Below are 21894 nucleotides of genomic sequence, written 5' to 3'. Positions count from 1 at the left end.
TTAAAAAAATCATGTATGAAAGTAGAATCATGAGGAAAATCAGAGTGATATAAAGAGATATAAAATTCTTGAAAGGTTTGGTTTATCCCAACATGATCAACTGTGAAAGAATCATCCTGTTTGCGGATCTTAGTAATTTGACGTTTAACCGAATCAAATTTCAATTGGTTAGCCAGTACTTTACCCGATTTATCACTATGAATATAAAAATCACTTCTAGTTCTCATTAATTGATTTTCGATCGAGGATGTTAATAATAAGCTATGTTCCAATTGGAGTTCAACTCTGTGTTTGTACAGCTCCTTACTAGGAGAAATGGCATATTTTTTATCGACTTCTTTAATTTTATCAACCAGCAGAAGTATTTCATTGTTAATACGTCTTTTCAAACCAGCCGAATAGGAAATAATCTGACCACGGATAAAAGCTTTAAAGGCATCCAAAACAGTTCCGTTGGAAACTTCTTCTGTAGTATTAGTTGAAAAGAAGAAATCAATCTGCTCCTTTATAAGTTTGACAAAGTCCTGATCTTGAAGCAAAATAGGGTTAAATCGCCATTGTCTGGTAGTACAAAAGGTATCCATTAACTTGGTGGAAAGTTTCAATGGAGCATGATCTGAAATAGCAATAATGTCATAATTACAATCAACTACATATGGAATCAAACGAGAGTCAATCAGGAAATAATCAATTCGGGAAAAAGAACGATGTATGTGTGGAAAAAAAGGAGAATTCCTTGTCATTTGGATGTAGAAATCTCCAAATTTCTGAAATCCCAGCATCCAACATAAAAGAGTTAATAATAGTAGCCAACTTATTCGGTAAAGCCGGACTACTTATGGATCTATCCAACATGGGATTCAAACATAAATTAAAATCACCACCCATTATCAACATATACTCGTTTAAATTAGGAAAGGAAGTGAGTAAGTGTTTAAAGAATTCAGGATAATCCACATTCGGAGCGTAAACATTAACCATAGCGACCTTTTTATTAAAAAGTACCCCCGTAATTAACAGAAATCTGCCATTAGGATCTGAAATAATGTCTTGATGAATAAATGTAATTGAGGGATCAATAAAAATTGAAGCGCCTTTAATTTTGGCTTGAGCATTTGAATGGTATTGTTCTTCCTTCCAAGACTTAAAGAAGCGTTGACTGTCCTCTTTCCTTACATGAGTCTCTTGAGCAAAGATAATATGAGCATTCAGTCTTTGGAATATTTTGAAAATCTTTTTCCGTTTTATTGGATGGTTTAAACCATTTGTATTAAACCAAAGTGATAGGTGAAGCTGGCTGGGTAGGAAAGGCAAAGGCCTGGATAAGAAGGAATCTGATAGGAGAAGGAGAGTGGACCATGGGAGAAAGGGAAGAGGGAAGGGCACCAAGAGGAGGTGATAGGCAAGTGAAGAGAGGAGGTAAAAGGCCAGAGTGGGGAATAGAAGAAGAGGGAAGTGGGGGGAAGATTACTGGAAGGAGAAATCAAAGATCCTGCATCAGTTTGCAGGCTACCTAGAGGGAACATGAGGTGTTTATCCTCCACCCTGAATGTAGCCTCATTGTGGCAAAAGAAGCAGCCATTGATAGACATGTTGGAACGGGAATGTGGATTGGAATTAAAATGGCTGACTATCAAGAAATTCCACTTCTGGCGGATGGAGCAGAGGTGCTTGACAAAGCAGTCCCCCAGTTTACGCTGGGTCTTTCCAGTGCAGAGGTGGCTGCATCGAGTGCACCAGTTACAATAGATAATCCCATCAGATTTGCAGGTGAATTTTGCCTCACCTGGAAGGACTGTTTGGGGTTCTGAATAGAGGTAAGGGAGGAGGTGAATGGGCAGGTATAGCATTTCTGTCGCTTGCAGGGATATGTGCCGGGAGGGAGCTTAGTGGGCAGGGATGAAAGGACAAGGGAATCATGGAGGGAGTGACCTCTGTGGAAAGCAGAGATGATGGGGAAGTAAAGATGTATTTGGTGGTAAGACCCTGTTGAAGATGGTAGAAGTTACAGAGAATGATGATGTGTTGGATCAGAGGCTGATGGGTGAGGACAAGAGTAGCAGGAAGAAGGGGTGAGTGCAGATGTCTGAGAAATGTAGGAAATGCAGGTAAGAGCAGCATCAATGGTGGAGGAAAGGATACCCTGTTCTTTGAAGAAGGAAGACATTTCTGATATCCTGGAAAAGAAAGCCTCATCCTGGGAACAGATTGAGCGGAGACAAAGGAACCAAGGAAAGGAATTAGCGTTTTTACAGAAGACAGGGTGGTATGATGATGAGGTACAGTCAAGATAGCCATGTGAATCAGTAGATTTATAAAAGATCTTGGTAGACAGTTTGTCTCCAGAGACCAAGAATAGGGAGAGAAGTGTCAGAAATGGACCAAGTAAAGTTAAGGGCAAAGTGGAAGTTGGAAATGAGATTGACGAGCTCAGCATGGGTACATGAAGCAGCACCAGTGCAGTTGTTGATGTAGTGCAGGAAGAGTTGGGGAGCATTATCAGGGAAGGCTAGGAACATGAACTGTTTTACGTAGCCAACAAAAAGGCTGGCATAGCTGGGGCCTATGCAGGTGCCCGTGGCTACCTTTTGAGTTTAGAAGTTTGAAACCCCTTGAGGTTTCATCTGACTAATCTGTGCCTCCTATTTTGTGTGGCAGTGCAAACTCATATAAAAACTAACAATTTCTGAATTGTTTCATTCAAAAAAATAAGTGTTCAATACCCATTTTTTCTCTTTATTAATAAAACAAAATACTACTTTATTTTTGAGTGTTTTTGTTCCTTTTAAATCCCTCATAATTGTTCCTCTCCAGCAGTGATAACTCTCAACAAGATGTTCATGTGATGGCCTTCTTTGAGTGATTCAGAATTAACACACCTTTGACCCTGTGAATCAGGATCAGGTTTAATATCACTGGCATATGTTGTGAAATTTGTTAACTTAGTGGCAGCAGTGCAATGCAATACATGATAGACATCAAAAAACTGAATTACGTTTATATATCTATTAAATAGTTAAATTACAATATTAAAATAAATAGTGCAAAAGCAGAAATGAAAAAAGTAGTGAGATATTGTTCATGGGTTCAATATCTATTTAGAAATCAAATGGCAGAGGGGAAGCTGTTCCTGAATTGCTGAATTTGTGCCTTCAGGCTTCTGTACCTCCTGCCCGATGGTAACAATGAGAAGAGGGCATGTCCTGGGTGGTGGGGGTCCTTAATGATGGATGCTGCTTTTCTGGGGAACCAGTCCATGAAGATATCTTGGATACTAAGAAGGATATGTGCCATGATGGAGCCGGCTAATTTTACCATTCTGCAGTTTACTTCAATCCTGTGCGGTCACCCCTTCCTTCCCACACCGGACAGTGATGCAGTCACTCAGAATGCTCTCCATGGTACATCTGTAGAAGTTTGAGTGTTTTAGGTGATAAGCAAAATCCTCTCAAGCTGCTAATGAAATATACTCACTGACTTGCCTTCTTTATAGCTGCATCAATATGTTGAGACCAAGTTATATATAGATATTGACACCCAGGAACTTTGCTCACTCTCTCCACTTCTGATCCCTCTATGAGGATTGGTTTGTGTTCCCTCATTTTACTCTTTCTGAATTCTACAATCTGTTCTTTGGTGTTACTGACATTGAGTGCCAGATTGTTGCCGTGACCACTCAGTTAGCTGGTACATCTTCAACACACTAGCATTAGACTGCAGTTTGAGAAATAGCAGTGAACCATTGACCAAAATTTGGAGATTTCAATGCTTTAATTTGCATTCACATATATGTGAAATTCAGATGTTACAGTTGCATATTGAAACCTTATCATTTAAGTCAAGAAAGCCATAATTGTCTATGAATGCTTACAGTCTGCTGAATTTTTTTTTTCTTCCTGAAGTCAATCCCAGTGGTATTTCATTATTTGGGTTTGGATCTCCCAGCCCATCCCTTACCATCATATTTTTATGCCTTGCTATTTAAGACAATCCTTATGCTTTTTATTTCCTGATTGTATTCTGTACAATAATTTACAACAAGTAAATCTTGGACAAATTATTTGCCTGCTGTATTCAAAACTCTACCAGAAGATCAGGGTTGTGGGGGTGGGGGGGGGGAATGGAGTTGCCACTTTGTTTCCATTACCATAGAATGAGGTACATCACCCCACTCCCATTTGATAGTAGCCCAAATAATATATAATATTTTGGATGGCATTTTTGATAATAACTGGCCAGCATTCCTTGGCTTATACTGCAGAGGAACACCTTTATATCAATCAATAATTGTTCTTGAAAAGGTGTTGCTAGAAGTTTGGAAAAAGGGGATGGCGTTTTAGGAAGATTTTTAGAGAAAGAGCAACTGACAGGCAGAGATGTTATAGAAAGAAATCCCTGACCTTGTATATACTGCTGAAGGCTTGGTTGCTCATGAGTGATGCCTCAGAAACTAGAATCAGGGCAGACTTCTCAGAGGGATATATGACTAGAAAAAGCTATGGTTTTAGATGTTTAAACATGAGGATAAAAATGTTTAAGTGTAAGGTACAATTTTTAAAAATTGATATTATTTAACATTAATCATAATCATCAAAGATATTTGGATGTACAATTTTCTTAAAATGTCTGCAATGCTCTAATGTAATTAAACATGCTTTATATGCAGAGAAATTTCATCTTTTCCCCACTAAAATGCACTTGCATAATGTACTTTGCACAAATCTAATGAGTTGCATACAGATATCTTTGTTGTCTTAATTCAACACCAACAGCACATCATAAGACTATAAGTCCATAAGATATAAGAGCAGAAGTAGGCTATTTGGCCCATCGAGTCTGCTCCGCCATTCAATCATGGGCTGTTCTGATTCTACCAGTCATCCCTACTCCTCTGCCTTTACCCCATACCCCTTGATGCCCTGGCTAATTAAGAACCTATCTATTTCTGCCTTAAATACACCCAATGACTTGGCCTCCACAGCTGCTCGTGGCAACAAATTCCACAGATTTACAACCCTCTGACTAAAGTAATTTCAACGCATCTCTGTTCTAAATGGACGTCCTTCAATCCTAATGTCGTGTCCTCTTGTCCTAGAATCCCCTACCATGGGAAATAACTTTGCCATATCTAATCTGTGCAGCCTTTTAACATTCGGAATGTTTCTATGAGATCCCCCCTCATTCTCCTGAACTCCAGGGAATACAGCCCAAGAACTGCTAGACAGTCCTCATACGGTAACTCTTTCATTCCTGGAATCATTCTTGTGAATCTTCTCTGAAACCTCTCCAATGTCACTATATTCTTTCTAAAATAAGGAACCCAAAACTGCACACAGTACCCCAAGTGTGGTCTCACCAGTACCTTATAGAGCCTCAGCATCACATCTCTGCTCTTGTGTTCGATACCTCTAGAAATGAATGCCAACATTGCATTCGCCGTCTTCACAACTGACTCAACCTGGAGGTTAACCTTTAGGATATCTTACACAAGCACTCCCAAGTCCCTTTGCATCTCTGCAATTTGAATTCTCTCCCCATCTAAATGATTGTCTGCCCGTTTATTTCTTCCACCAAAGAGCATGACCATACACTTTCCAACATTGTATTTCATTTACCACTTCTTTGCCCATTCCCCTAAACTATCTAAGTCTCTCTGCAGGCTCTCTGTTTCCTCAACGCTACCCGCTCTTCCATCTATCTTTGTATCATCGGCAGATTTAGCCACAAATCCGTTAATACCGTAGTCCAAATCATTGACATACATGGTAAAAAGCAGCAGTCCAAACACCGACCCCTGTGGAACTCCACTGGTAACCGGCAGCCAGCCAGAATAGGATCCCTTTATTCCCACTCTCTGTTTTCTGCTGACCAGCCAGTGCTCCACCCATGCCAGTAACTTCTGTGTAATTCCATAGGCTCTTGCTAAGCAGCCTCATGTGTAGCACCTTGTCAAAGGCCTACTGAAAATCCAAGTACACCACGTCTACTACATCTCCTTTGTCTACCCTGCTTGTAATTTCCTCAAAGAATTGCAGTAGATTTGTCAGGCAGGATTTTCCTTTCAGGAAACCATGCTGGCTTCGGCCTATCTTGTCATGTGCCTCCAGGTACTCCATAATCTCATCGCTAACAATCGATTCCAGCAAGTTCCCAACCACTGATGTCAGGCTAACAGTCTATAGTTTCCTTTCTGCTGCCTCCCACCCTTCTTAAATAGCAGAGTAACATTTGCAGTTTTCCAGTCATCTGGTACAATGCCAGAATCTATCGATTCTTGAAAGATCATTGTTAATGCTTCTGCAGTCTCTCCAACTACTTCCTTCAAAGCCGATGGTGCATTTCATCAGGTCCAGGAGATCTAGATTAGATTCAACTTTATTGTCATTGTGCCGAGTACAGATACAAAGCCAATGAAATTCAGTTAGCATCAGACCAGAAATGCAAAGAATAGTGTTATTTACAAAATAACTGCGAATAAAAAGTAAGTGCTACTACAGCACACAAATCTAAAAGTACTGAGACAGTACAATATGGGTGCAATTCTGCTTAGCGCTGTGATGCGAGGTTCAGCAGGGTCACAGCCTCAGGGAGAAGCTCTTCCTGTGCCTGCTGGTGCGGGAGCGGAGGCTCCTATAGCACTTACCAGATGGGAGGAGAGTAAAGAGTCCATGGTTAGGGTGAGATGCATCTTTGATAATGCTTTTCGCCCTGCCCAGGCAGTGTTAATGGTAGATGTTTTCAATGGTGGGCAATTGGGTGCCAATAATCCACTGGGCAGTTTTCACCACACGCTGGAGTGCTTTGCGGTCCGATACAGGACAATTGCCATACCACACTGAGATGCATTTGGTGAGTATGCTCTCAATGGTACAGTGGTAAAGGTCCATTAGTATCCTTGGACAGAGGTGAGCTTTTTTGATGCTCCGCAGGAAATAAAAGCGCTGTTGCACCTTTTTGATCAGGATGGAGGAGTTCAGGGACCAGGTGAGATCCTCAGAAATGTGGACACCAAAGAATTTGAAGCTTGATACACGCTCCACTACAGCTCCTTTGATGTAGATGGGGACATGAGTGTGGCTCCTAGCATGCCTGAAGTCCACAATGATCTCCTTGGTCTTCTGGGTGTCAAGGACCAGGTTGTTGTCAGCACACAATGCGGCCAGCTGCTGGACCTCATCCCTGTAGGCCGTCTCGTCATCCCCTCTGATCAGGCCAACCACCGTGGTGTCGTCTGCGAACTTGATTATGGAGTTAGAACCATGTACAGGAACGCAGTCATAGGTGAAAAGGGAGTTCAGAAGAGGGCTCAGCACACAGCCTTGAGGCACGCTGGTGTTCAAGGTAAGAGTGGAGGAGGAGAGGTTGTCTAACTTAACTGATTGGGGTCTGTTAGTCAGAAAGTCCAAGGTCCAAATGAAGAGGGATGAGCTGATACCAAGCTGGCGAAGTTTGGCGATCAGCTTGGAGGGGATCACAGTATTGAATGCCGAACTAAAGTCAATGAACAGCATTCTGACGTAAGAGTTGGGGCTGTCCAGGTGGGTCAGGACAGAGTGAAGTGCCATGGAGATGGCGTCCTTTGTTGACCTTTTGGTACGATAGGCAAATTGATGGGGGTCCAGGGTAGTGGGTAGACAGGATTTCAGATGTGATAGAACCAGTCTGTCAAAGCACTTTGCAATGACGCGGGTGAGTGCAACTGGACGGAAGTCATTCAGGCCCATGGTAGTGGAATGCTTCGGCACTGGCATGATGGTGGCGATCTTGAAGCTTGTGGGGACAACTGCCTGGGCCAGGGACAGATTAAAAATGTCCGTGAAGACCCCGGCCAACTGCCCTGCACAGACTCTGAGCACACGGCCAGGTATTCCATCTGGACCAGCTACCTTCCGTACATTCACCCTGCTCAGGGTGGCGCAAACATCGGAGGTGGAAAGTGAGAGAGGCAGTTCACCAGGTGGGAGATCCGCTTTTAGGGTGACCCTGTTCTCTCAGTCAAAGCGAGCGTAGAGGTAATTGAGCTCATCAGTGAGGGAAGCAGAGCTAGAAGGTCCACCCTCAGGTCATTAAGCTTCCTGAGCACCTGCTCAGTTGTAATTTTCACTGCACAAACTTCACTTCCCTGACACTCTTGAGTGTCTGGTATACTGCAGACATCTTCCACTGTGAAGACAGATGCAAAATACACATTCAGTTCCTCTGCCATCGCAGCATCTCACTACAATATCTCTAGTGTCATTTTGCATTGGTCCTATATCTACCCTTGCCTCTCTTTTACCTTTTATATATTTAAAAAAGCTTTTAGTATCTTCTTTGATATCTGTCGCCAGCTTCCTTTCATAATTCATCTTTTCCTTCCTAATGACCTTCTTAGTTTCTTTCTGCAAGCTCTTAAGGTCTCTTGAGGTCCAGCACTGACCTGGTTTTCCCAATCCACTTTCATGTTAAAATCCCCAATGATTATCATGTAGCTATTGCAACCTTTCTCCCCTTATTGAATTAATGCCTTATTTTTCTCTGTGAACAATTGGTTAACAAATGTTAGAATCTCATCTTATGGTTGTCTGTCACAAGAACGAGAAAAGGATTTTCAGTTTTTTTTGTGCTAAGCAAAACAGCTATGGCAAGTGTTGGAATATGGTATGCTGTCCCCATGTCTTTTGATGAAAGAAACTACTGCATATTAGAATATAATTTCTGAAAGGCAGAGTTTCCATACCATTTGATGGAGCAGAATTTGATATTGAATGGATATTATCATCATTCTGTCCTCTTCAAAGAACAACATTTTTTAATGTGTGAGTTAGGATAACTTCACCCACCTACTGCAATGCACCCCTCCCCAACCCCTGTTGACATTACCGTAAGCTGGATGTCAATAATTCTTCCATTTCTACTGATCATGTATCCCTGTATTTGGAATACCTCACTGAACATGTTGCATTTGGAATGCCTCACTGAACATGTTGCATTCCAGACATACATACAAATAGAAACATGTAATATGCATGTGATCATTTGTTCAAATCAAAATATATTTTTAAGGTGCACTAATTTACATAATTTATTTTGTAGGTCAAAATTTCCGTCTTGCAGCTTATTTCATGAAGAGGCATGCAAACTTAAGATGTGTCACAGAACAGAAATTATGTGGTAGGTACTCATTTTGTAATGGTTAAAAACTAAATCACTTCAAAAACCCCAAAATATGTATTACTTTCATGCTTTTACCTTTAAGACTTAAAAAACTAGTTATTTTTGAAAGAATAGCTTTTGTAATCATGTTCAATCATTGTTTTACCTAATATATTTAATGCATTTTACATAATATTATATTCTCCTTGTAGTTTTGACACAATGGAAGGAAAAGGAATAACTTCAAGAACACAATAAACTATAAAGAAATAGAAAGGATAACCATTGAATAAAATGCCATTTTGGTGATATCAGTGCAGACAACATCAAAACATGGCTCTGTATGGAAATAAGAAATGGTTCAGAGCAACCTAATAAATTGGAGGACGGCCATATAGAGGCACAAATGACAATGAAGATATTGAGGAAAAGTGCAGCTCAGATTTAGGTAGAAGCCCAACCAGGCTAGGTTTTAAAAGACTTAACGTAATCATCACTACAAAAGCTGATGCCATATTACCAACAATTTTTTAAAAAGTTGCTGAAAGCTTGCAGTTAATATTTTAGATCAAAGGCCTATCAGCAGAACTGGAGAAGAGAGAAACCAAATTTATTTGAAGGTACAGAGATGATGTGCATGGGATGGATAAGATGAGATCATGTTTGTATTGGGGTGAGCTGTTGATGAATTAAATAACTGATAGATTAGTGAGAACAATGAGAGAGAGGTAACACAAACTAAGAAGCTATGATATGATGCCAGTGAGAGAGAGAATATAAGAATGTAAAAGCTGCTAGTTACGAAGCTGTAAGGAATACTGGCAGAAACAAGAGAAAATCTGCAGATGCTGGAAATCCAAGCAACACATACAGAATTCTGGAGGAACCCAACAGGCCCACCACCAAGCACATCTTTCCCTCCCCCCCCCCCCCCCCCACCCACCCACTTTCTGCTTTCCGCAGGGATTGCTCCCTATGCTTCTCCCTTGTTCCAATCCCACTGCTGTCCCTCCTGGCACTTACCCTTGCAAGCAGAAGAATTGCTACACCTGCCCCTACACTTCTTCTCTCACTACCATTCATAGCCCCTAACAGTCCTTCCAGGTGAGGTGACACTTCATCTGTGTGTCTGTTGGTGTCATCTACTGTATCCACTGCTCCCGGTGTGGCCTCCTGTGTATCTGTGAGACCCGACGTAGATCGGGAGACCGCTTTGCTGAGCACCTATGCTCTGTCCGCCAGTAAAAGTGGGATTTCTCAGTTGCCATCCATTTTAATTCCACTTCCCACTCCCATTCCAACATGTCAGTCCATGGCCTCCTCTATTGCCACGATGAGGCCACACTCAGGCTGGAGGAGCAACACCTTATTTTCCTTCTGGGTAGCCTCTATCCTGATGGCATTGAGTATCACTTTCTTGAACTTCTGGTAATGGCATCCCGCCCCCCCCCCCCCCACTCACTATTCCCCATTCCTATTTCCCCCTCTCACCTTCTTATCTGCTCATCACCTTCTGGCGCTTTTTCGCCATCCCTTTCTTTCATGGCCTTCTGTCCTCTCCTATCAGATTCCCCCTTGCACCAATTGACTTTGAAGGCTCTTTACTTCATCCCTCCCCCCACCCAGTTTCACCTATCACCTTCTACCTTGTACCTCTTCCTCACCTCCCCCCACCTTTTTACTCTGACTTCTCACCTTTTTTCTCCAGTTCTGCTAAAGAGTTTCAGCCCAAAACGTCAACTGTTTTACTCTTTTCCATTGATGCTGCTTGGCCTGCTGAGTTCCTCCAACACTTTGTATGTGTTAAGGCTAAGATAGTATTGTAAAGGAAAGACTCTGATAGAACTGGATACTTTTGATGTAGGGTGCAAATTATTTGAAATTATTAAATTCATTATTGAGTCCAGAAAGATGCAGCTTGCCCAGATAGAACATCAGCTGCTGTTCAATGAGCTAACATTGTTACAGTGTAGGAGGCCATGAAAGGATAGGTTAGAGTGAATAGCCTGCTAAGCTGAGAAGAATCTGTTTATCCTTGCTGTTTGGTTTCTGTCCAATAATCAATTCTAATTTAATTCAGTATATTATCCCCCAGTTTTGTGTGCTCTAACCTTGTTGACTGACCTGTTGTGTGGGATCTTACAGAAGATGCTGGTCAACAAGGTCAGAGCACACAAAATTTGGGGATAATATACTAGAAACCCTCAAACAGATGAGGGGGAACCATTAGATGCATGATACCTAATAGACCCCCCTTATCTAATCTACTTGTTACATCTTCAAAGAACTGCACCAAGTTACTCAAATGTGATTTTCCCTTCCTGTTTCTGTGTTTACTCTGCTATATCCTGTTATTCTTTTCCAGGTATTCTATAATGAATGATCTGATAGAAGATTCCAATTTTTCCCCCACCACTGACATGTTATAGTTCCTCATTTTATCTCACTTCCTTTCTAACATAGTGGGATAATTTTTACATGTATAATGAAAGGAAGTGTGGGTAGGTGCCACACACACAAAATGCTAGAGGAACTCCGCAGGCCTGGCAGCATTTAGGGGTCTTGCTGAATGGTCTCGGCTTGAAATATCGACTGTACTTTTTTCTGTAGATGCTGCCTGGCCTGCTGAGTTCCTCCAGCATTTTGTGTGTGTTGCTCGGATTTCCAGCATCTGCAGTGGGAATGGAGAAATGGAACCCATTCTAACAACTTTTGTTTAGAATAGTTAAATGCAACGAGAGCCTTTTGGACTATATTGCAGCATAGCATAGTCAAAAGTAACAAGCTGGAAAATGACTTGGAAGTTGAGATTTATAAGTAGCAGAAGGGTTATTACTAAAGTAGGTTAACTTGCTAGGATATATACAGTTAGGGCAACTAGATACTAAACTAAATGTACAAGCCATTCCTTTTATAAAGCTTAAATGCTCCAGAATGCTCTGTCTAGTTTTGGACCATTCTATAAGTGAAAAACATAACAAAGTGCTGAAAATGGTTTAGGAGAGGATTATTCAGCCAGTAAGTAATAATACAGCAGCATTAATAAATGGGTGTATGACTGTGGAAAAGAGCAGATGAAGCAAATTGATATAAAATAATGCAGGAATTTAATGCCATCTACATTGAATGAGTTGTATTTAAAAGGCAAAGGATGTCTCGGGGGGGTGAGGGGGTGCAGATTGGTTACATTACAACCTGGTATGGGGCTTCCATGTACAGGATTACAAGGGGCTGCAAAGGGTTGTAGACCCAGCGAACCCCATAATGTACACAAGCCTCCTCACTATCAAAGACATCTTCAAGAGGCAGTGTCTCAAGAAGGTGGCATCCATCACTAATAACACTCCTCATCCAAATTTTTAAACAATGGATACATTTAATTATAACTGAAATGTGCATGTTCCATCCACTTACTTTTTCAGAATCAGGTTTAATATCATCTGCAGTTGTTGTGAATTTTTTTTAACTTTGTGCCAGCAGTATAAGGCTGTATGTAATAAATTTAGAAAAAATCTGAGTTACATTTATATATCTATTAAATAGTTAAATGAAAATATTAGAATAATTATATATGTGTATATTAAATAATGAAATTAAAATAGGTAGTGCAAAAGCAGAAATAAGTAAACAAAAAAGCAGTGAGGTAGTGTTCATGGGTTCAGTGTCCATTTCGAAATCAGATGGCAGAGAAGAAGCTCTTCCTGAATCACTGAGTGTGTGCTTTTGGGCTTCTGTAACAGTAACAATAAGAAGAGGGTGTGCCCTGGGTGGTGGTGGTCCTTAATGATGGATGCCGCCTTCCTCGAGCACTGCTCCTTGAAGATGTCGTGGATATTACGGAGGCTTGGATATTACCCATGATGGAGCTGACTAATTTTGCAACTTTCTGCAACTTTGATCCCTTGCAGTAGCCCCGCCCCCCCACCCCACCCCATACCAGACAGTGATGCAGCCAGTCAGAATGCTCTCCACGGTACATCTATAGAAGTTTTTGAGTGATTTAGGTGACAAGCCAAATCTCCTCAAACTTCTAATGAAATATTGCTGCTGTCTTGCCGCCTTATAGCTGCATCAATATGTTGCATCCAAGTTAGGTCCTCAGAGATATTGACACCCAGGAACTTGAAATTGTTCTCTTTCCGTTTCTGATCCGTTTATGAGGATTAGTTTGGGTTCCTTTGTTCTACCTTTTCTGAAGTCCACAATCAGCTCTTTAGTCTTACTGACATTGAGTGCAAGGTTGTTGCTACGACACTGCTCAACTAGCTGGTATATCTCGCTACTGTTTGCCCTCTTGTCACCATCTGAGATTCTGCCAACAATGGTTGTATCATCGGCAAATTTATAGATGGCATTTGAAAGAAATAGTTTACATTTTAAGAAATATCTTTTAGTTATATTATTAATTTACAAAGCAATGTTTTTCTTTGTTAACCATCTGTTTCTTATCATTGGTATTGAGCTGATTGGCAATGTGGTCAGTATCCAGTTAAAATGTTATTTTTGTCAGGCCTTCCATCTCTTAGAATGTAATATACCTGTAGAAGATCTTTCTATTCCTTTTTTCTGTTTTGTTGTTAAACTTTTATAATTTCTATCCGTTTGTTTTACTTTTTGTAATTTCTCTATGCATTTATCTGAAGTTTTGAGTTAAGTATATGCCCCATATCACCTTTTAAATGGCATATTTGCTGGAATCATTCATTCATGGACTCCCAGTCTTCCATTCATTCTTGTTATTACTTCTTTCTTAAATTCGGATTCAGATTTATTATCACTAACCTATGTTGTGAAATATTTTGTTTTGCATCAGCAGTTCAGTGCAGACATAAGAATGACTATAAGTTACAGAATAAGTAAATAGTGCAAAAGAAAAGGGATAATGAAATAGTGTTCATGGACCATTCAGATGGTGGAAGTTGTTCCTAAATTGTTGACTGTGGGTTGTCGGGCTCCTGTACCTCCTCAATGATGGTGGGGGTGGCATCCGTTAGTCTCGCGAGACCATGGATCTGCGCCTGGAAAGTCTTGCTTCAGTCTGTGTTGGTAGAGCAGTGTCTGTTGTATAACTGGTGGACAGCTGCTTTCTGTGTTGTGCCATCGCGGTGAGGCGACGCTGGAGTGTCCTCTCCAGGGCACAGGCCTGGGCAAGGTTGTATGGAAGACCAGCAGTTGCCCATGCAGCAATTCTGCCGTCTCCATGACGCTGATGTTGTCCAAGGGAAGGGCAAGGGTCGATACAGCTTGGCACCAGTGTTGTCGCAGGAGCCGCCAGAATGAGGTTGAAGGCAACGTCGGACTGCCTTAGGGACTCCAGGTCCAGGTTTGTCCTCAGGGTTTACTCCCAAAGCCTTTCCCATGAGTGGTTATGGCCGCAAGGCAGCGTAAGTTTGAAATCAGAATTTTCCCTCTCTTAGATGGACTGCCTTCCCAGGCTGACGAGCTCCATCAACCCGAAGCACTGGTTTTAAGGCGCCAGGACCCACCTTCGCCCCCTCTCCTGTCAGTAGAAACAGTTCTGCCGGGCTTAGAGGCTAAGCCACATGAGAAGGCCAGGAGTTGGACTTGGTTATCAGCGGCTATTTGAGGTGCATGCCTTGAGGAGCACTTTTAGGTAGTGGGAGCTTGTCCCCACTACCACTCCTCGGCTTGACAACCTTGATGGTAAAAATGACAAAAGGACACGTCCTGGATGATGAGTGTCATTAGTGATAGATGCCACCTTCTTGAGGCATGGCCTCTTGAAGGTGTCGTTGGTGAGGAGGGCAATGCCCATTATGGGGTTTACTGGATCTAGAACCTGCTGTAGCCACTTATAATCCTGGGCATTGGAACGCTCGTGCCAAGCTGAAATGCAACCAATCAGAATGATACTTTATACTTCATTGTCGCCAAACAATTAATACTAGAACGTACAATCATCACAGCGATATTTGATTCTGCGCTTCCCTCTCCCTAGATTACAAATATTAAATAGTAAAAATTAGTAAATATTAAAAATTTAAATTATAAATCATAAATAGAAAATAGAAAAATGGAAAGTACGGTAGTGCAAAAAAAAACCAAGAGGCAGGTCCAGATATTTGGAGAGTATGGCCCAGATCCGGGTCAGGATCCTTTAAGCAGTCTTATCACAGTTGGAAAGAAGCTGTCCCAAATCTGGCCGTATGAGTCTTCAAGCTCCAGAACCTTCTCCCAGAGGGAAGAGGGACGAAAAGTGTGTTGGCTGGGTGGGTTGTGTCCTTGATTATCTTGGCAGCACTGCTCCGACAGCGTGCAGTGTAAAGTGAGTCCGAGGACGGATGATTGGTTTGTGTGATGTGCTGTGCCGTGTTCACGATCTTTTGCAGCTTCTTCCGGTCTTGGACAGGACAGCTTCCATACCAGGTTGTGATGCACCCTAGAAGAATGCTTTCTACGGTGCATCTATAAAAATTAGTGAGTGCTTTAGGGGACAAGCCAAATTTCTTTAGTTTTCTCAGGAAGTAAAGGCGCTGGTGGGCCTTCTTGGCAGTGAACTCTGCTTGGTTGGACCAAGTCAGGTCACTTGTGATATTGACCCCAAGGAACTTAAAGCTTTTGACCTGTTCCACTTGTGCACCACCGATATAAATTGGGTCATGTGGTCTGCTACTCCTTCTGAAGTCAACAACCAATTCCTTTGTCTTGCTGACGTTGAGGGATAGATTATCGTTTTTGCACTATGCCACCAGGTTCTTAATTTCCTCTCTGTACTCAAACTCATCATTACCCAAGATACGGCCTACAATTGTTGTGTCATCAGCAAACTTATATATTGAGTTTGATGGGAACTTGGCTACAGAATCATGGGTGTACAGTGAGTACAGCAGGGGGCTGAGTACACAGCCTTGTGGGGCACCGGTGCTCAGAGTGATTGTAGAGGAGAGGTTGTCCCCTATTTTTACAGCCTGGGTCCTGTCTGTGAGGACGTTGAAAATCCAGCTGCAGATCTGAGTGCTAAGGCCCAGGTTCTGGAGCTTAGGAATCAGTTTATTTGGAATGATGGTATTAAAGGCAGAGCTGTAGTCAATGAAAAGGAGCCTTACATATGCGTCTTTATTCTCCAGGTGTTCTAAGGAGGAATGTAGGGTCAAAGAGATGGCATCTGCAGTTGACCTGTTGCTCTGGTAGGCGAATTGCAAAGCGTCGAGGTTGACTGGTGGGCTGTGGTTGATGTGTGCCATAACCAATCTCTCGAAGCAGTTCATAGCAATTGATGTCAGAGCCACAGGTCGATAGTCATTCAGGCATGCCACCTTGCTCTTCTTCGGCACTGGGATTATCGTTGCCTTCTTAAAAAACGAGGGGATCTTAGACTAAAGCAAAGAGCAGTTGAAGATGTTAGCAAACACTCCAGCTAGCTCGCTTGCACAGGTCCAGAGAACCCAGCCTTGTTTGGATTTATCTTTAGGAAGGCCCTCCTAACGTCCTCCTTGGTGATGATGAATCTCGATGCCACCAGGTCCGGTTCATCCGGAGGGAGTGGGACGCTCCTCTTCTGTTTGAATCTTGCGTAGAATACGTTAAGTTCATTAGGAAGAGAAGTGCCACAGTTATTGATATTCCCAGCCTTTTCTTTGCGCCCAGTGATCTCATTTAGACCCTGCCATAGTCTACTGGCATCCCTCTGGTTAGCCTGGGCTTCCAACTTGGAACTTGATATCTATTGTACATCCGTAGAAACTTGCAAGAGCCTTTGCTGCATATTAAATCTCACTAAACCTCTGAAGTAGTGTGTTGGGACTGGTTTGCGTTCTCCTGACTCCCCCTTCTTGAAGCCCACAGTTTATTTGTCTTACTGACATTGAGTGTGACGTTGTTGTTGCCAAACTATTCAACCAGCCGATCTCTCTCACTTTTGTATACCTCTTGATTGCTCTCTCGAGTCATACCTTTCTGAATATATCTCATTGCTGATCTGAAGTCTATCTGCAAAGGTGTGCTTTTTGATAATATGAGCAAGATCCTTGATTCATTTTGCTCTAATTTACTCTCTTTTGGTCAAGAGCCCTTATTCTCTTTTTACTCTTTTTTATTATTCTTGCACTGAACCTTATAATTCTGCTCACTGGTTCTCATTTGTACTTTTAGGCCCTACTTTCTCCATTCAATGAATCAGATCAAGTGGTGCAGCATATTGATTGAGATTACAGTACTAAGCATACAATGCAAAACCTTTATATATAACTACTACATTTCTTACTGTCGTCCCACTTTTGAATAAATGGATCCAAATTTTACTTTACTGTTGAACTTTGCATTATTGGTTTGCGTGAAAAACACTTAAAGTAACGTATGCCAAAAGCCATTTTCCCACCTTTTTCAAACTCTATATTTATTTATTTATTTATTTATTTATTTAGTGGTGCAGCACGGAGTAAGCCCTTTTGGCCCTTTGAGCCATGCTGCCCTAATAAACCCCAGTTAACCCTAACCTAATCGCAGGACACTTTACAATGACCAAAGAGCAGAATTAGGCCATTTGAAGTTGAATGCTGCTGTTCAGCTTGCTATATCAGAAAAAAAAGTATTCTTTTACCAGATGCTGTCTGGGAGTCTTGAGCCAAGAATGATCTGTATTTCACTGGGTCTGTTGTAACTCTAAGGAAGCAGGCCATCCTCCTCTTGAACTGCTCGGTCCTACTCCCACAGTATGTGAAATGTTGAAAATGAGCAAGAAATTAAAATTGCTTATCATTACGAGGTTCCTCATTCTACAAACTGTCTTTTACATACCATGATGTTTGCCCCCTGACCGCCTTGGACTAGTGGTATAAATTTGTATCGTGTTGTATTTTAAGCTTTCTATGGGAAATATTTCAAATAAAATTAGAGTGTTGATTAATGTTTAAAATACCTTAAACAGACTGAAAAAGTACACTTTTTCTTCAATACCAAGTCAGAACTTTGATTGAAAGGATTCATCAGACCATAAAACATAAAAGCAGAATTAGGCCATTTGGCCCATCAAGTCTGCTCCCTCATTCAATCATGGCTGACTTATTATCCTTCTCAACCCCATTCTCCTGCCTTCTTCCTGTAGCCTTTGAGGCCCAGACTAATCAAAAGCTTGTCAACCTACGCTTTAAATATACCTAATGACTTGGCCTCCATCGCCGGCTGCAGCAATGAATTCCATAGTTTCACTACCCTCTGACTAAAGAAATTCCTCCTCATCTCTGTTCTAAGTGGACACCCCTCTATTCTGAGGCTATGCCCTCTGGTCCAAGACTCAACCACTATAGGAAACATCCTCCCCACATCCACTCTATCTAGGTCATTCAATATTTGATAGGTTTCAGGGAGATTCCCCTGCCCCCCATTCTTTCTGAGATAAGAGGACCAAAATTACTCACAATACTTCAAATGCAATCTGACCATTGCCTTATAAAGCATTAGCATTACATCCTTACTTTTATATTCTCATCCTATCAAGATAAATGCTAATATTGCATTTGCCTTCCTTACCACTGGCCCAACCTGTAAGTTAACTTTTTAGGGTGTCCTGCACAAAAACTCCCAAGTCCCTTAGCACCTCTGATTTTTGAATTTTCACCCCGTTTAGATAATAGTTTATGCCTTTATTCCTTCTACCAAAGTGCATGACCATTCTCCCAATCTGTCTAAGTCCTTCTTCTGTGGACTCCCTGCTTCCTCAACACTACCTTCCCTTCACCCATTTTCATATTGTCTGCAAATCTGACCACAAAACTATTAATTCTGTTATCCAAATAATTGGCATATAATGTGAAAAGAAGCGGTCCCAATACTGACACCTGTGGAAGGCCACTAGTCACCAACAGCCAACCTGAAAAGGCCGCTTTATTCCCTCTTTTTTGCCTCTTGTCAGTCAGCCAACCTATTCATGCTAGCATCTTTCCTGTAATACCATAGGCTCTTACCTTGTTAAGGAGCCTCATGTGCAGCATCTTGTCAAAGGCCTTCTGATAATCCAGGCAAACAACATCTACTGACCCTCCCTTGTCTATCCTGCTTGTTATTTCCTCAAAGAATTCCAACAGATTTATTAGGCAATATTTCCCCTGAAGGAAACCATGTTGACTTTGTACCCCAAGTACCCCAAAACTCCATTCTTAATAATAGACTTCAACTTCTTCCCAACCACTGAAGTTAGGCTAATTGGCCTATAATTTCCTTTTTTTTGCCTCCATCCCTTTTTAAAGAGTGGAGTGACATTTAAAGAAATGATACCATCTTCTGAAATGAAGTGAGCTCTTTGTCGTATTCTGACAATGAAATAACTGTTTGTATGGAAATGTAAGGATGTGTGGAATTGTTATAAATTCCCATCAAATATATAGCCTAACTGAGAAAACTGATGCTAAATAATCTATGTAGTTGTAGTTGTAAAACAACTTGCAAATGATTAGCAGTTTTAATAGGATTGTTGTCAAATGATACTTGATGCCATGTGTTGGGAAGATGAATAATAAAACCAGGTGAATTTAAGAAGTGTCTTAAAGGAATAGAGAGCTAGGCAAGTTTCAGAAGTGAATTACAGAGTTTAGAGTTGAGGTAGATGTTTGAGCGCTCAAGATTGATACTGGAAGAATGGAACGATCTTTGGAAAGAGGCGAAAGTTGCTGGAAATTGATTAAAAGTGGAGAGGTGTAGGATTAGTGCTGGTTGGTGTTGCTGGTCTGGAGAAAGTCAGTAAAACGGAGAGGGTTAAGACTGAGGCATCACAGGAGAGGAAACAAAGTGCTATATTTATTTTGCATGCCTTTTATCATTGGGCTAGTTCTACAAGAATTTTTCCCTTTCCTCTTTTCCCCCTTAATGATCATAATTATGTTTCAGTATTGAAAAATTATTTTTAGCAACCAAGACTTTGAGAACAGAGTTTGCACATCTTAATTTCAAGCTGCTTTTAGAGATTAGTATGGTGCATTGGAGAAGCATAATTTTGCAAATACCTATAAATAAGTCCAAATATGGTCTCTATGCATTAACGCCCATACTCAAAATCTTTGATAAAATTGATATACAGTATGATGGTTAATTATTTTATAACAGTACATTTTATTATAGGTGATCTAAGTAATGTGGTCATTATATTACTTTCTGACCGGTAAAATAATTTGTTATTTCAAGATACAGCAATGTTATTTTAAGTCCTTCCTTAAAATATAATGTGCCCATTTTTGATTTTTAGTACAAATACTTAAAAACAAAGGTCCTCGTCAGCTTATGAATGCCTGACTTGTGTATAGCTTGGATATATGAACAAGCATTTGAAAGATTGGGGGAGATAAGGTTACCGGTTGCTGCGCTGCTGCAAGCATCTTCCGCCATGTGAGGATTCTGTTCAGAGCAGTTGCTTCTAAGTTGTGAACTGTTGGAGTCCTAGACTGTTTTTGGGATCAGAATGCTATCGTAACCTGGGAAGGATCTGTATTAGTAGCACCAACAAATTTTGGTGCAGATATTTAAACATTAAATGAACAAATGAATCTTTTTCTTTTTAGGACTTACCATGTTCCCTGATCGTTTTATAGTATGTTTGACACCCTGTGAAGCTGGTCCAAAGAAAAGAATGGCTGAAGAACAAATGATTGTATGTATCTTTAATTCTATCAATTGAAATGATAAAATCTATTATGAATCTGTTTTGTAAAACTTCAAAATATTTAGTCACATCTACCATCATCCCACAGGATTTTTAAGATGTTGTATCCTGGTAATAGGCGTCCGTTAGTTTCGTGAGACCATGGATTTGTGCCAGGCAGGCCTGGGCAGGGTTGTATGGAAGACCATGCTACAAGTCTTCCCTCTCCACGCCACCGATGTTGTCCAAGGGAAGGGCACGAGGGCCGATACAGCTTGGCACCAGTGTTGTCGCAGAGCAATGTGTGGTTAAGTGCCTTGCTCAAGGACACAACATGCTGCCTCAGCTGAGGCTCGACCTAGCGACCTTCCGATCACTAGACCAACGCCTTAACCACTTGGCCACGGTATCCTGGTAATGAAGTTTAATATTAGAACAAGTACAAAGAAGCAAGGTATTTTCCAAAATCTTGGATCCCAGATAACAAACGAGAAAATCTGCAGATGCTGGAAATCCAAACAATACTCACAAAATGCTGGAGGAACTCAGCAGGCCAGGCAGCATCTATGGGAAAAAAAGTACAGTCAATGTTGCAGGCGGAGACTCTTTGGCAGGACTGGAGGGGGAAAAAAAGCTGAGGAGTAGATTTAAAAGGTGGGGGGAAGGGAGAGAGAAATACCAGGTGAATCCTGGAGGGGGAGGGATGAAGTAAAGAGCTGGAAAATTGATGGGTGAAAGAGACAAAAGGCCATGGAAGAAAGGAAAAGGTGGGAGGAGGAGCACCAGAGGGAGGTGATGGGCAGGCAAGGAGATGAGGTGAGAGAGGGAAGAGGGGAATGGAAACAGTGAAGAGAGGGGATGGTGGCAATACCGGTAGTTTGGGAAATCGATGTTCATGCCATCAGGTTGGAGGCTACCCAAACGGAATATAAGGTCCAACTTAAGTGTGGGCTCATCACGACAATGGAGGAGGCCATGGATGGATGTATCAGAAAGGGAATGGGAAGTGGAATTAAAATGGGTGGCCACTGGAAGATCCTGCTCGTGCTACACCTGCCCCTACACTACCCCCATCACTATCATTCAGGGCCCTAAACAGTCCTTCCGGTTGAAGCGATACTTCACCTGTAAGTCTGTTGGGGTCATATACTGTGTTCGGTGCTCCTGGT

The 21894-nt window shown here is 41.5% G+C and overlaps 1 protein-coding gene across 5 annotated transcripts in view; it reads left to right on the top strand.

The window, feature by feature from the left end:
* The window catches only part of slx4ip (SLX4 interacting protein), a 145914-nt gene that overhangs the window by 81503 nt on the left and 42517 nt on the right, over positions 1-21894 (top strand). For all 5 annotated transcript variants that reach the window (XM_072265497.1, XM_072265500.1, XM_072265498.1 and 2 more), the window contains 2 exons: positions 9076-9153; positions 20646-20734. In XM_072265497.1, the coding sequence (XP_072121598.1) occupies positions 9076-9153; positions 20646-20734 (167 nt within the window). The remainder of the gene's footprint in view (positions 1-9075; positions 9154-20645; positions 20735-21894) is intronic.

This window comes from Mobula birostris, chromosome 8 (assembly GCF_030028105.1).
Source record: "Mobula birostris isolate sMobBir1 chromosome 8, sMobBir1.hap1, whole genome shotgun sequence".
In the NCBI taxonomy this organism is placed as follows: Eukaryota; Metazoa; Chordata; class Chondrichthyes; order Myliobatiformes; family Myliobatidae; genus Mobula; species Mobula birostris.
The sequence above is the reverse complement of the archived record's forward strand: the minus strand, read 5'-3'. Positions and strand labels throughout refer to the sequence as shown.